At 32.6% G+C, this 17,139-nt stretch overlaps 1 protein-coding gene across 1 annotated transcript; it reads right to left on the reverse strand.

Annotated features, from left to right (window-relative positions):
• Positions 1 to 14,123: 14,123 nt before the first annotated feature.
• LOC139897516 (uncharacterized) lies at positions 14,124 to 15,780 on the reverse strand. Its single transcript, XM_071880213.1, has 5 exons — positions 15,762 to 15,780; positions 14,993 to 15,679; positions 14,700 to 14,909; positions 14,499 to 14,633; positions 14,124 to 14,417 (listed from the first exon to the last, which is right to left on the reverse strand). The coding sequence occupies exons 1-5, from the start codon at positions 15,762 to 15,764 to the stop codon at positions 14,313 to 14,315; spliced, it is 1,140 nt and encodes a 379-aa protein (XP_071736314.1). The 5' UTR covers positions 15,765 to 15,780; the 3' UTR covers positions 14,124 to 14,312.
• Positions 15,781 to 17,139: the final 1,359 nt, after the last annotated feature.

Genomic DNA, 17,139 nt, shown 5'->3' on the forward strand with positions numbered 1-17,139 from the left:
CTTGAGGTTGGATGATCACCTTACAAGATTGGAAGTGAGCTAGCAAACTTGAAAGTATTCTTGATTTTATGTAACTAGAACTTGTAGAATATATGAAGAACACTTAGAACTTGAAGATAGAACTTGAGAGAGATCAATTAGATGAAGAAAATTGAAGAATGAAAGTGTTTGTAGGTGTTTTTGGTCATTGGTGTATGGATTAGATATAAAGGATATGTAATTTTGTTTTCATGTAAATAAGTCATGAATGATTACTCATATTTTTGTAATTTTATGAGATATTTCATGCTAGTTGCCAAATGATGGTTCCCACATGTGTTAGGTGACTCACATGGGCTGCTAAGAGCTGATCATTGGAGTGTATATACCAATAGTACATACATATAAAAGCTGTGTATTGTACGAGTACGAATACGGGTGCATACGAGTAGAATTGTTGATGAAACTGAACAAGGATGTAATTGTAAGAATTTTTGTTAAGTAGAAGTATTTTGATAAGTGTATTGAAGTCTTTCAAAAGTGTATAAATACATATTAAAACACTACATGTATATATATTTTAACTGAGTCGTTAAGTCATCGTTAGTCGTTACATGTAATTGTTGTTTTGAAACCTTTAGGTTAACGATCTTGTTAAATGTTGTTAACCCAATGTTTATAATATCAAATGAGATTTTAAATTATTATATTATCATGATATTATCATGTATGAATATCTCTTAATATGATATATATATACATTAAATGTCCTTACAACGATAATCGTTACATATATGTCTCGTTTAAAAATCATTAAGTTAGTAGTCTTGTTTTTACATATGTAGTTCATTGTTAATATACTTAATGATATGTTTAATTATCATAGTATCATGTTAACTATATATATATATATATCCATATATATGTCATCATATAGTTTTTACAAGTTTTAACGTTCGTGAATCACCGGTCAACTTGGGTGGTCAATTGTCTATATGAAACATATTTCAATTAATCAAGTCTTAATAAGTTTGATTTCTTAACATGTTGGAAACATTTAATCATGTAAATATCAATCTCAATTAATATATATAAGCATGGAAAAGTTCGGGTCACTACAACTGCTCTCTTCAGACCCAGTACCACTCTCCACATCATCTTCAGCTGACTCTTCTTCTGCTGTTAACTTTTGGACCAGTAAAGCCTTTTGAGCTTTCTTTTTAGCAGCAGCAATAAGAGCAGTATCATCTATTTTAGAAGATTTTGAAGTGGTGGGGCAGACTTAAAGTTTTCTTTCAAGTTTTGTTCAAGTTTAGCTTCTGCCTTCTCATGGTTCCAAAGTGTACCATAGAGAGAAGACATGTTAAAGTTCTTTAAAGTCTGGGTGGTTCTTAGAGGGTCAGTCACAGGTTTCCATTTAGCGGACAGTGAGTCAATAAATTTGTTTACTTGTTCAAAATCAGTATATGTAAATTTTCAAAGTAAGCATGTCAGCAACTAAGGAGTTAAACCTAATGAAGGTTTGCTTAAGGGTCTCATTCTTATAGGCAAAGAACATTTCATACTCTCTTTTCAAAGCAATAATCTTGTTCTGCCTAACCTCATCCATGCCTTATAAGTAACATCTAGATAGTCTAACATAAGCTTAGCATTCAGTTTTCTCTTAATCAGTTTGAACAGGTGGTTAGGTAATGTTATAGCTAACAGAGTTCTGATCTTAGGGTCAAGTCCAACACGACATTTGTTCTCAGCATCCTATTTAGCTGGAGTGAGAACAACCTCTCTGCCAGAAATGGCAGGAGTGTCAGCAGTAGTTGGAATACTATCAATAGTCTCAGTTGGGATAAATGGACCATCTGTGGCAATACCAGACATGAGTGGGTCAATAGACTCCAGGTGAAGCATGAACCTTATCTTTCAAGTTTCATACTCATCTTCATCAAATTTGGGTGGTCTATTGAATGAGCCATTTTCAAGGTAAGCTGTATTTGAATATGCGACCATGAGAGAATTCAGATCCAAGATATTAAATTATCAAGACTGAAGCTATGATACCAGTTGTTGGTCCCTTGATAAACAACAGGAGTATTGTAGAGGGGAAGGGGGTGAATACAATTCTTTTAATTAACTTAACAGTTAAGACATAGTTTAGTATTCAAGCAAGTAAATTAAATAGAGTCAAAGGTAATTTTTCAACGGTTTATTCTTTACTGATTAAATCACAAAGAATTACAACTATCCTCGGCGGAATGATAATTGGTTGATACAGATTTATCTAAGTATAGCTACAGAGGGTGTTCTAAGCTATTACACATTTTGGACTCTAAATAAACAAACCCACACCACTAGTTGTTACAATAGTGGATACATCAATTTATAGTAGTCCTAATGACCGTGTAATTGTTTTATTGTCCACTGGAATATAGGATGTCTGTACTTGTGGAGACAACTGCATCAGAGAGCGTGCTCTCCTCTTTCCTCTTTAGTAGCTATTTGCAGGAACACCACAATTCGGTTTGGTACCACTATTTGATTAAACAAATAGAATGTTGTGTTCCCTAGGTATTGACAAAGGATAACACATGTCTGCACATGTGTTAAACTTCTGCATCCGCACATGATCTTGTAAGGTCAATTGTCAGCCGCCGACACGTGTCCTTTCTATTCAACTTTGTCTTTGACTTCTGTTGAATAGTACAATTGATGTAGACCACTCAAGAAACCATTATGCTTATAATGAAGCATAGCTGTCTTATGTTGTAAGCTGAATTCCAGCTATGCTGGTTCTTCATTGCTGATTCACTTGATATTCTTGAATTGCTGGGTACACATCATGTGCTAATTTGAAGAATACTGTCTACCTTTTGCTGGTAGACTTGGCAGCATACTGAACACTAGACACAGCGAAATCTGCTGTCTATACATAAAGAAACTTGTGCTGGCTTCACATAACATTTTATGTAAATAGATTCTGTTTTGTCATAATTAAATCCTTAATTATTTTGGGGACTCAACACTTATCTATGTAACTTTTAACATATTTTTCGTGTTGATGAATCAGGTTGGGGATGCTACTGATGATAGAACTCCGAGGACACTGTAGCCTACGCCGGCATAGGCAACGTCCGACTGGTGGGTGGTTTCTCCCAATTTTTTTGACGAAGAGTTGGCTGCTTGTCAGGAACATGCACCCTCATCACCACCACCAGTAGCCCCATCACCTGCACCACCCTCGTCAACACCACCACTTGCATCTTTAGCAGCACCAAATCTACGTCTACCGCATATTACGATGTTCGAGACAAGGTGAATGACTTGACCAGACGGGCTAAAATGATTGGACGACGTATTGCCATTCTAGAGCGTATGGTGATATCGTATAGTTATGTTAAATGTATTTTACTAATTAGATATATATTTATATTTTTAACATAAAAGGTTGGTTTCATGTATAGGAGGATCGATACGCTTCTGACACAGATGTTACGTCAGAATTCGGGGCATACCTACGTTACGGTTACTCAGTTTTCATTAAAGCCCCATAAAAAGGAGTCATCATGTCAGGTTACTGTACGCTACACCAGGGAAATATGCTCCTAAACGATAGAAAAAAATCATGGAAGAAGAACAACAAACCGAAATCGTAGAAGAAGATTATGAAAAGGATGAACAGATTCCTACGATGGACAGGGATACCGCATGTACTAAAATGGCTGAACTAATTGCTGCAACTAAAATGGATGAACGTAATGTTGCTGAAAGGGATGGAAAATAACACTTGAATTAGATAGACATGAAAGTGTCAAGTTGTACTTGTGTTAAATCTTCACAAAATTGAGAAGCTTTTTGAAGTACAAGTACGGCTGTCCAATTGAAAAACTTGAATTAATTGAATATGAGGATGGTAAGAAGATGATTCTAACTTCGGGGGATTCTTCGAGGAAGATTGTGTTGGTAGAAGATCTGTATACACTTGGGATGGTGGACTGGAAGTAAGGATAAGATCGGTACAGTTACCGTACCGTACCGATACCAAAAATCCCGATACAGAAAATAAAGAAAATCGAGAACCGAATACCGTACCAAATACCAAAATCGGTACCAATTCGGTACCGGTATTTTCGGTATTATACCCGTTTTTCCGAATTTACATTTTTTCGATTTTTACAACTTTTCTTTTTCAATTCACACAACTAATTTTGTCACACAAATAATATTGGTATACTTTTTTAATTAAATTCATGAATAAATCTTTTGGCAAGGGTTTCATGGCATTTTGAGAAATAGAAGGTAGTGTGAAAGTTGTATGAAGTGATTTGCATGGGTACGGATACCGAATGGTACCAATACCGACAACGTCTCAAATCGAGAACCGATACCGAATACCATCGGTACGATATTTCGGTATCGGTACCGGTACGGTACCGGTACAGTTTCGGTATTTCGGGATTTTTGCTTATTCCTAACTGGAAGAACATATGTTGTGTTATCAAGGTATGTGAAGGATAAAGATTTCAGATGGTGGATTAAATGTGAGATAATTCATCTCTTATAATTTGCAAAAGAAAAAGAGTTTATAAGTGATGAGAATTATGACTAGTTTTGATTGTCCAATCGACCGGCTGAGGCATTGAAAACGAGCGACCAAAATGACAAAAAGACAGTTACCAATCCAGATCATTCTTATGGTTTTGTCATAAATTCTTCATCTTTAACCCCTATAAATCACACAAAATCAAACCTCGATGCATGTTTTGTACGCTTATTTGCCAAGAATGCATCTGATATCTTACCATATGACTCGCAATCCTTCCACAAACTATTGCGATCGAAATCTTTTGGAAGTTTAGAGACACAAAACATCGTGGTAATTCGTTCCACATCATTCCCATTGTACCCCGATCATTCCATATCTAATTGCTGCTAGCCATCACGAAAACCTCCCCTTCCTCCCCCAAAACGATCATTTCGTTGACGAAATCACGACTCCAAGATAATAGGATCGCCCACGAAAAAATCGGCTGAGAGAATTTGATTTGTTCTCTCGCTATAGTTTGAAAATGCAGTTAGTTCATGCCATTCAAGATAATAGTCTACTAATGGTGGAAAAGTAGGAAAGTGAGTATAATAATGTATTGTGGAGTCCATAAAACAAATTTTTTATTTATCTCAAATTTATCGTCTATTAGTACATATAATAATATTAAAAGTAACCTTTATGATTATCAATTTTTGAGATTCAATTCACTACTATTTTCAAGAGAGATTTTCTCTTGCTCTGTATTGAATTATACATCTTTTAATCTAAATATTTTTTTACTTTATTTTGTATTTACTTCTAGGTTAAGAATGTGGAGGGATTGAAGTTGTCATTTCTATTCTTGAAGTTTGGTGGTTGAACTGCAAAAAGGAAAAGATTGGTGTTGAAAGCTAAACAAGACTTCAAGGACTATTCTGCGATTAACTTATTTTATATATTCTAATTTATTTTATAATTTATTGATTATCATTTTTCTGGATCTGTATCTTTCTCTCTCGTTTTCATTCTAGGGGTTTTAATCTTGAACTTGGAAAGCTGTAATTACTATGAGTGTTTATCAAGTTCAAAACTGTTGAACTTGTTTGTGAGGATCACTGTGTGATTTGGTTTGTACTGGTTCATAATCATTCGATTATGGATCTTGTTTAGTTGATTTTACTTCCTATGATTGGAAGATTTAATCTGTGTGTTTGTTCATGGTATCAGAGCGATAGGCTTGATTCGATCAATCGTATTCATCTTCTTATCTAATTTTTTAGTCGATTGAAAAATTAGGGTTTCGGTGTTTTGATTTGTCTTATTTTAGCCAGTTGAAAGAAGATTGTTCATACTGTGTTTGGGTTTGATTGGTGATATGTGTGTTGTTGTGGTTCATCATATGAGAATTAGGGTTTCGTTTCAAAACCCTAAAAGTGTTCTTTCGTTGCTACTATTTTGATTCTTCTTTGAGTTTTCGATCTTCAAAGGGGAGTCTCGTGTTTATTCGTGTTTTCTTTTATTATTACCCACTGACCAGATCCCTACGCCCAACTCTTGATCTAAATCCCAGAGATCTATGAATACCTGATCAAGCTTAGTAAGATCTTGACCCTTATTATTTCTGTAAATCATCTCTACAGGTTGCCTGGCTAGTAGCCAGTCCACTAAGGTTTAATTCTTTTCCTTACAGGTATCTGAACCATGTATTTGTTGCGATTTTTGTGTGCTATTTTCTTATTTTTCTGTTACTGCATGCTTTATTTGTGATACTTTGTTGATTTACACTCTTGCTTCTTGATTTCTGTTTTTTTTACATTGCATATGGTTTGTTCACTGTTGTTATTATCTTGTTTAACACAGCTAGTGATACTGAATCAAATAGTACTAATTTAATGATCCCTTGTATTTACATCCAAGTGACACATCTGGTGCTTCACTTATAACCCAAAAACTTAAAGGAATAGAAAATTACAATGTGTGGTCATATGCTATGAAACTTGCTTTGCAAACAAAGAATAAATTAGGATTTATTGATGGTTCATGTCCTAAGTTTGAATGTGAGGATGATAATGTGCTACTTAGTCAATAGGAATAGGATAGATGTAATTCTATAGTACTTACCTGGATTTTGTTATCTCTATCTGAAGATGTTTATAGTGGTCAAATCTTCTCTAAAACTGCAGAGTCTGTTTGGACTGAGCTAAAAGAAACCTATGATAAAAAAAGATGCTTCTGTTACATTTAATCTATATCAAAATGAATTCGTGTAGTCAATCTGGTCAACAATTATCTGATTATTATCATAAGTTGAATGATATGTGGGGACAATTTGATGATATGATTAAAATTGATGATATTGTGTCTGCTAATAAATTATTTCAAGAACATAATCAATTTTTAAAGCTTATGCAGTTTTTAATGGGTCTTGATGATGTTTATGTGCCTATTAGGAGTTAAATTATTACTTCTGATCATGTTCCTTCTGTTAAAACTGCATTTTCTATTATTTTTAGGGATGAGTCTCACAGAATGCATACTTCATCTAGTTTAAATGTTAATAAGACACAATCATCTGTTTTTAATTCTAAAACTGCTAATTTCGTTGATAGTAATAATCATACTAATAATAAGAAAAAATATAAAAAACCACCTTTGAAGTGTACTAACTGCAACAAGCTTGGTCACACTATAGAGAGATGTTTTGAACTAATAGGATATCCACCAGGTTACATTAAGAAACCATTTAATCAAGGTGCTCCTAGGTTTAATATTAATAATTATGTTGCTGATAAACATGATTCTTGTGGTACTAATGTGTAATTGACTAGGCATCAGATTATGAAGCTTCTTAACCTCGTTAATGAGAAACCTGTTTACAATCAAGTTGAGTCAAATATGTCAGGTAGTATACAAAACAATAATGTGTTTTTTAATTCACATTTTGACAAATTTTTCTCTTCAAACAGTTTTCAATATAAAATTAGTTCAAAAGGGTGGATAATCGATTCAGGTGCAAACCAACACACGGTTTCAAATTCTCAAACGTTAAATAAAGTTATTGATGTTTCTGATTTAAATTTAACTGTAAATCATCCAAATGGAACTGTTGCTAGAATTTTACATATGGGAAACTTAAAATTGTCTGATAATATTAAACTGTATGATGTGTTGGTTATCCCTCAATACTGTGTTAGTTTACTGTCTGTGAATAAAATGATTAAAGATAGCAACTTAGTTGTTAGTTTTGATGCAAATAAGTGTTATATTCAGGATTTAATACAAAAGGACTGATGGGGACTGGTAGTGAGTTTGATGTTCTTTACTTCTTTGATGAAAGTTTTAGTGGTAAGATGTTTAAGTGCAATATGATTTATTAAAATTTGTCTAAACATAAACTGTGGCATGAAAGACTAGGTCATCCTGCTAATCAAGCTCTAAATGAATTAAGTGATAAACTTGGTTTTAACAAGATTAATGATAATAATGACCCATGTGAAACATGTCACAAAGCAAAACAAACAAGAGAACATTTTTCTTTAAGTGACCATAAAACTAAAGACTTAGGTGACTTAATTTATCTAGATACTTGGGGTCCTTATAGGGTAAAAAGTAAAGAGAGGTTTAAATATTTTCTAACTATTGTTGATGATTTTTCAAGGACTGTCCGGACTTACTTATTAAAAACAAAAGAGGAAGTTTTTGGCTGTATGAACTGTTTTATAACTTAATTTTAAATCAGTTTGGTAAAACAATAAAAGTCATTAGAAGTGATAACGGAACATGTGATAATGGAACATAATTTTTAAATAATAAGATGAGTAGTTTTGTTAAATATAAAGGCATTATACACCAGACTTCTTATTCTTACACCCCACAACAAAATGGAATTGTTGAAAGGAAACATAGGCATCTTTTAAATGTAGCCAGATCCTTTATGTTTTAGCGGGGATTACCTTTGTATTTGTGGTCTTAATGTATTATAACTGCTACTTATTTGATTAACAGGCTTCCTTATTCTGTTTTGTCTGGCAAGTGTCCCTATGAATCGATTTATAGAAAATGTCCTAATCTCTCCCATTTAAGGACTTTTGGTTGTCTTTGTTTTGCTACTATTTTAAATAATCATGGTGAATTTTCTAGTAGAGCTTTAAAATGTGTTTTTCCTAGGATATTCAAATTTTCAAAAGGTTTATAAACTGTTTTGTTTAGATGATAAAAGCTTTGTTTTTTCAAGAGATTTTAAGTTTTATGAAAATATTTTTCCTTTTAAATTAGATTCTGTTTTCAAAACTGTTTTTACTGAAGATAATATTAATTATCAAAACTTTTTTGACCGTTATGATGATACTACTGTTGTTTTAAAACAAAAAACTAAAATTAATGATTTTGAGTCTCTTGGTTAAGAATTCAATTATAATATTCAAAAGTTAATCACTTTGTTTTGATGATGACACAAAAGAGATAAGTGCTTAATCACATGTAAGACGACATGAGTTCATAAGCCTACACTATCTCTAGCAAAAGACTAATACATAAATAATTAACTTGGTAAAACTACTATACGGCTGCACCACGGTCGACCGCGGGACTGACCATAGATGCCCTGTACCAACGGCTGCACCATCTCTAAAAACTGTTGATCTGCGGTCAACCTCACGTGGATCGACCACAGTTTTCATAGTAACCAAATTCAACCACTTTGAGTTAGAACACTTTGAGACATCTATAATTTACAAAACCTTTTTAAACATACTTATAATAGTTTCCTTCTTTGATTTCAAAAGAGTTTTGAACCAAAAGTTGTTAATTTTTACTAATCACACTTAATGACATCTTAATGATATCTTAAGCTCAAATAAGATCAAACACAAAATGTTTTACTCTTGTCTCATTACAAAATATCATTTAATACATACCAACGATGGTCATTAAGAGTCTCCACAAAAGAGGTGCTCTCCCATGACTCTTATGTATCATTTTTATGTATGTGTTATTAATTATGAACTAGTAAATTGTTGTAATAATCTCTAAGTAAGTTCCAACTAGATTCAAACTAGTTCATTTGAGATGTAACAATATTCTAAAGAGCAAGATACTTCCATTAACAAAATAACAAGTAATTAAGAAGGGTTGATTAAGTTTTGGAAGGTAATGCTTTGTCAAGAGACAAAAATCTGCAATTACCCAATTAAGAAATCAATGACAAATGGTCAAAGCTTGAAGACTTTCTTCTTTTGAGGACATGTCAACTTCCACACTTATGTCCAAAACAAAAGGGTAATGGAGATGACTTCAGAGATAATTGGCTTTTAGTTGCAGCCATCCAACAAGGGAAAATGACAAAGTTCAAAGGAAAAAAATGGCTATATGATTCAGATGTCAGTGGTACACGGTCGAACCACGGTCGACCGTGCAGTGAGCCGTACAACTTTCACGCCGATTTCTCTTTCCTATAAAATCCAAGCCTTGAAGCATTTGAAGACTCACCTCTTGCACTCATATTTTCTTATATTCTCTGATATTATTCTTATATTTCATTGTAATCTTTTTAGAGTGATTTTAGCAAGAGTACTTGTAAGCTTAAGTTGTAAGTTTACTTGTAAACTATCTTCTTAAAGGGATTTAGAAGGTAGTTGTGTTTTCACTAGGTTAGAACATTAGGATCTTGTGGTAAGAGCTTTGGGTGTTTGTGAAGTCTTCAAAGGGACGTAAGGGTTCACAAGTTGCGGCTTATCGAAGTACTAGTGTTGTATCCGGACACTCCACCGAGTTTGGAGTATCATAGTGAAGAAAAATCTAGTTAATTCCCGAACCACTATATATCGTTGTGTTTGTTCTCTCTTCATTTATCTCTTTGAGTACACAAACATATATATATTTTATACGTATTGTTTATGAACAATCATTTCAAGTCACACTATATCAAGTTCAAGTTTAAGAAAACGTGAGGAATTTTTTTTAATCTTAAAAATCGACTGAGTCTGTAAGTCCCAATGATGAAGGGAGAGACAGTACTAAAGATGATGGTAATCATTCCTTACTTAATGACTCAATTGAGTCACAAAGTAATGGTGTACCTGCAACATCCAATGATGATGGTATTGAGACACAAACTGTCCCTGAGGGCAATTTTACTGACAATTTACATAACTGTACACCTCAATTAAGAAGGTCAAGTAGACAAACTAATCTTCCTTCAAAATTCAGAGATTATTTACTAAAAAATAATGTTAAGTATAATATCAATAGTTACTTAAACTATTCTAAATGGGGTCTGAAAATTTCTGTTTTGTAACATCTTTAAGTAAAGTTCATGAATCTAAATCATTCAAAAAGGCTTATCATGACAAAAAAAATGGGTTAATTCTATGAATGAAGAAATGGAGGCTTTAAATAGAAACAATACATGGATTTTAAGTGAATTACTTAAAAGTAGAAAACCTATTGGTAGCAAATGGGTATATAGGATTAATTTTAAGTCTACAAGTGTTATAAATAGATATAAGGCTAGATTATTAGCTAAAGATTTTAACCAAAGAGAAGGTTTAGACTTTTATGAAACGTTTTCTCCTGTTATTAAAATGGTTACTGTTAGAATTATATCTTCTATTGCTTGTAAAAATAACTGGCCCTTATACCAAGTTGATATTAATATTGTTTTCCTTTATGGTGACTTAACTGAAGATATTTACACGTCTTTACCCGACGGATATTTTGATAAAAGTGATACTAGAGTGTGTAAACTTGTTAAATCCTCATATGGTCTTAAACAAGCACCTAGAAAATGGAATAAAAAATTTTGTGATGTTTTGTTTGAATATGGTTTTACACAAAGTGTGAATGATTATTCATTGTTGGTTAAGATTAATGATAGTGACTGTGTTTATTTGCTTGTTTATGTTGATGACATAATCATTACTGGTAATTCTGATATTGTTATTAATGAATGTAAGAGTTTTCTTAAAACTAAGTTTAAAATTAAAGATTTAGTAAAACTTAAGTATTTTCTTGGATTAGAACTTATTGAAAATGATAAGTGTTTTGTTCTTTTGTTAAAGGAAATATTGTTTTGAAGTTTTATCCGAGTTTAGTATGTTGGCTAGTAAACCTGCTGTTACTCTTTTAGAATCTGGTATTATTTTTTCTAATGAAGATGATCATACAAGTACATATTTTTTGCTTGATAATATTAGTGAATATCAAAAATTAATTAGTTAATTGATCTATATTACATTAACAAGACCATATATTTCTTATTCTGTACACTGTCTTAGTCAATATATGCATGCTCTTTTAAATTCTCACATGAAAGATGCTTTAAGAGTTTTAAGGTATTTGAAAGGATCACCAGGTGAAGAGATTACTATTAAGAAATTTAGTGACATAACTTTATCTGCATTTGTTGATTCTGATTATGCTAAAAGTGATATGTTGAAAAAATCTGTGACTGGTTTTTGCCTTTATCTTGGTGATAATTTGGTTTCTTGAAAAAGTAAAAAACAATCTACTGTGTCAAGGTCTTCAGCTGAGGCTGAATACAGAGCACTTGCCTCAGTTTCATGTGAATTAATTTGGATCTTAAAATTTTTGAATGATTTAAAAGTTAAAGTTGATTTACCTGTTAAAGTTTTTTGTGATAGTAAATCAGCTTTACAAATTGCAAAAAATTATGTGTTTCATGAAAGAACTAAACATTTTGAAGTTGATTTACATTTTGTTAGAGAAAAAATTAGTTCTGAAATTTTGAAAACTCATTTGATTACTTCTTCTGAAAATGTGTCTGATATTTTTACAAATGGTTTAAATGGAACACAACATAGTATGTTGTGTACTCTGTTCAACATTTTCTAAAAATGTTCAGATTGAATTTTACATCTTATAATCTAAACATTTTTACTTTATTTTGTATTTACTTCTAGGTTAAGAATTCTAGGTTAAAAATGTGCAAGGACTGAAGTTGTCATTTCTATTCTTGAAGTTTGGTGCCTGAACTGCAAAAAGGAAAAGATTGGTGCTGAAAGCTAAACAAGACTTCAAGGACTATTCTGCAATTAACTTGTTTTATAAATTCTAATTTATTTTATAATTTATTGATTAGCGTTTTTCTGGATCTGTATCTTTCTCTCTCGTTTTTATTCTAGTGTTTTGAATCTTGAACCTGGAAAGCTGTAATTACTGCGAGGGTTGATTAAGTTCAAAACTGTTGAATTTGTTTGTGAGAATTACTGTGTGATTTGGTTTGTACTGGTTCATAATCATTCGATTGTGGATCTTGTTTGGTTGATTTTACTTCCTGTGATTGGAAGATTTAATCTGTGTGTTTGTTTGATTAGCAATTTTTGTGATATCGATTAACTCTTGTATTATGAGTTATTGACTTTTTTGGTGTACAAGGCAAACAATGATGCTAAAAACGCAAAGGAAGTAATTCATTTTTGTATAATAGCTTCTAAAAAATGTGGCGGAGTAACAGACACTGATAGCACGTGCTATCGGTGAATCTTAGTAGTGAAGTGTAATAAGTAATAGAATTTTCACCGTGAAACTCAGAATCATCGTAAACGTCATCAACAGAGGATTAGGGGATCGAGAGGCTTTTAGGGATCACGATACACAACAAAAGACAACTTAGGTTTTTAAATTGCCATATAATATGTCTTTAATAGATCACTTTTACATTTAGGATGCGGCCCAAATTCAATTTGAGAAACAAGCCCACAATATCCTACTTAAATGTCCAATTACCGATCAATTTTTCCATTTGTTTGTTCTTGTATAAGAGAATATGTTCAAGCTAGAAACTTATATTAAAAAGGTAGAAAGCTTAATATATATACAAGAGCAGAAACGAAGAAATGAGGCTTGCAGACCCAATTTAAGCAATATAAATAGATCCATTAAAGCGTATATTATTTCAATTATAGTAAATTTTAATTATGTTAAAACGTGCTATTTTGTGTCACAGATGAAGAAATATTCTGGCTTCGGCCTTGTTTAGAGTGCTAATGGTTCATAAAATTACAAAAACTGCATAGGTTTGTTCCCAACAACTAAAAACCCATACTGCCATACGGACACATTACTTGACTCATTAACTTGTAGAACTTGTACCCCATACCAGTTTCGCTACTATCAAGTGTAAGCTAATGATTACGACAAAGTTTTGTAAGCATCTCTACAAATAACGTCACATTTATTTCTTTGTCTATATAGAAGATTTGTATCTCATTATCCAAATTCTTTTAGATACACAAAATTTATAAATCTATACTTGATCCGTCTCAAAAATAATATCCATATTAGTATTTATACATGTCTCAATTAAATTATTGTTAACTCATGATTTTCCTCTCATTTATTATTTGTAATCATGTTTATTTTTTTAAATAAATTTAGTCAAAATAGAACAGTCAAACTTGCACCGAATTGAAGGGCCAAAAGTAAAATTTAACAAATATATCTCAAATAAGAAAAAAAAAAATCTAGATTTTTTTGATACGGATTACTGAGGAGTAATATTTTATCAAGCATCCAAGATAACTCAATTCGCATGTTTTTTGTGTGCTATGTATGTTTTGAAAATGACTGTTATTGACAACAGCACTTTATATACAAAACTGTCATCAGGAGCACATGTATTTAGTTCAATACATAACTAGTTACCATTTCTCTAATCTGGCACATGATTACAATTCTTTTAACAAATGTGGCCCCATTATTATTGATTTTAGCTATGACTATATAAATGTACATATGTATCAAATCCTATATTCCAACACAGGTACATATTCCTGCAAAACTGTACTACATTTGATTAAATCCAAGACTGGATTGGGTAGTTGCATCTGAATGAATTCATGCCACTTATATGTGCAAATATATCAGATGAATCCAATTTCTCTTCTTCCTTCACCACCACCTGCATTAATATTGATCAAAACATATATTAATATTGATCGTATCATTAGAATTGTTAATTTTAATAATTATTTGTTCTTACATGCATAGATTTCACATCTTCATCAGTGTCTTCTTCATGGGGGTTTCTAATGTGATGCTCCCCAAATTCGTCGTTCTTGGCAAACCTTCCTCTCACTCGAGGCCTGCTGTCTGCTAGGGTTTTTCGGCATGCATACTGTAAGAAAATTTGGGGTTAATTAAAATAATTATAAAACTAGTAAAAATTAAGTGGAGTATGTACCTTGATCTTCTTGCTGAAGTTTCTTTCATGCCTTTTCTTCATGTATCGATTAATCTTTTCTTTCCGTTCTTCGCTTGTTAATTTGTTCGCCACTCTGAATGTTTCCGATTCCAAATTTGTGATTTCTGGAGCTGTTACTAATGAAGTATTACAGTTTGCACTTCCATTGTTTAGTACATGTTGTCTATCATTACTAAGTGCCTTTAATTCCTAACAAAAGTTTCATAAAGTTAGAACATGTTTAGCAACAAGATCATGAATGTTGAAATGAATGATATTATTCGAGGTTGTACCTGTAGTTCATTAGAATTATAAGGACGCGACAGGGGATCTTGGAAAAAGATGCTAGAATTTTCGCCTTGAAAATCTAGATCATGCGCTTGATTTTCGTTAGGCGGCAACCAATTTCCATTGAAAATACCACAACTTTCGACCGATAAAAGAGGGTTTGTGTTGTATGGATGATCAAGAAAACAATTGTTAGGGGGTGAAAGGTTGTTCATTCGCATGCATTTGGAAGGCGGCATAGAAGACAAGCAGTCGTCGTCACAAACTATGGGCCCCATCATTGACAAAACATTAGTTTGATCGATCGGATGAGGGTATTGAGGAATTGGCCCCTCAGTCGAAAGTGACATATTGTTTTGGAGTAACGAAAGATCGAACTGATCTTGATTGCTACAAGGATATTGAGGGAGGTTTGTGAAATCTAAAGGGAGTGAAATATCATTTTCTATAAGCTTTTCTTCAAACATGGTGCCAAAGTTACTATTCACATTCTCACTAGGCATATTGGTGGGGCCAGATGCAGGGTATTTGATCATCTCATGAGGAAACGAAAGATCTTTCACGTAAGATGATTGTTCTTCGTAACAACAATTTGATGCAGACGCAACATCTGAATTCTGTAACGTCTCTTGGAACAATTCTGATTGGCAAAACTCCAATATTTGAGCACTTAGAGGGCTCGAAGCGTCTTCCTAGTATCACAAAACAAATCAAACATATGATTACTAGCTTATAATGTGTTAAGAAATTAAAATCTTTTCAGAAATTGTGTACCATAACTCTTCATGTTTTGAATTTCAATACATGAGAGATTAATCTTCATAAATTGGCTTTAATACCATGACTTACACCTAATATCATCGTCGATGGTGACAGAGATATTCGTACTAAAAGAAGAGATATTTGTGATTACTACATCGAAAAAGACATATTTTTAATTTTGTTTGGTAAAATGATTGAATTTAGGCATGCGAACGGAGATGTTTCCTTTGTACACGTAGGCATAAGGCTAAACGACAAAGTCATAAAACTAAAGTCGAACGATGAAATTTCATTAAATTCCTCTCTAACCTTATCGTCCAAGTTTTAAAATCGATCTACTAGTAAACTTATGACTACCTTACTTGCACGTATGTATCGTAACAAATTAACGATTTACCATTGGAGGTTGGTCAGGCGGATGTACAACGTCGTGCAACATTCTCTTCAATAAAAGAAAAGAACAAGATTGTTTAACAAAAAAAGTTATAGGAGTGACCAAGATTCGCAATCAAAACATGCAGCTCCTGCAAACCGTGTCTTGTTGGCTCCAAGAAAATGTCTGAAACCATCCAAAACTCCATGAGAAATGTTTTCAGATCTAAAAAAGAAACAACAAAAACCAAGAAAATAACAAAAATTTGTTGTTAAGGATGAGAGAGACACACACGAGTTTAATGGAACAAAGGTACGTACATTAATTAGATTGTTGAATGAAATGAAGGTTGGTTATATAAGGTTACATGTATAATGTCCGTACATTCTATTTGTTCTCCTACAAATTCTCCAAGCCACACATTGACCATGTCACGTGTGAGTTTGTCCCATTTTGGCATCTTCATGTAACAAACTAGTCAAAACCCATGCAACTTAGTTGAATTTTGTTTGACGCATCAAAGTTATTAATAGATATTTTGCAAAATATATCACTATATATTGAATGTAAATTTTATACATACATATGTGTCTAATGTATACATGTTCTAAAAGAATGGTTTATATGAAAAAAACAGGTAAGTAATTACCAAAGATGAAAAGTTTAGCAATATATGTCCCAAACCATACGCTAGGGATGAAAAGATATGGGAGAATAAAGTATATGAAAAAGTACAATAAGACACCAAATCTCGCTACGTATCACTTAGTTAAGTTGTAACAAACAAAAAAACCATCTATATATGGTAATTCCTTGAACCCGAGTGCAATCATATTGAAGCTAAAAGGAATCGACAGTTCATGATGTTTTTGTATGTACAAACATGGTTTTGTCATTTCGATCCCTTATCAATTATCAACATTTCGCACATCTTCCAATTATCTCATCTTGGAAATTAAAGATTCTTTTGGTTTGGAATCTTGAGTTGTGTGTTGCAGGATGAAGAATGAGTAGCTT

The sequence above is a fragment of the Rutidosis leptorrhynchoides genome, chromosome 3, assembly GCF_046630445.1.
Source record: "Rutidosis leptorrhynchoides isolate AG116_Rl617_1_P2 chromosome 3, CSIRO_AGI_Rlap_v1, whole genome shotgun sequence".
Lineage (NCBI taxonomy): Eukaryota > Viridiplantae > Streptophyta > Magnoliopsida > Asterales > Asteraceae > Rutidosis > Rutidosis leptorrhynchoides.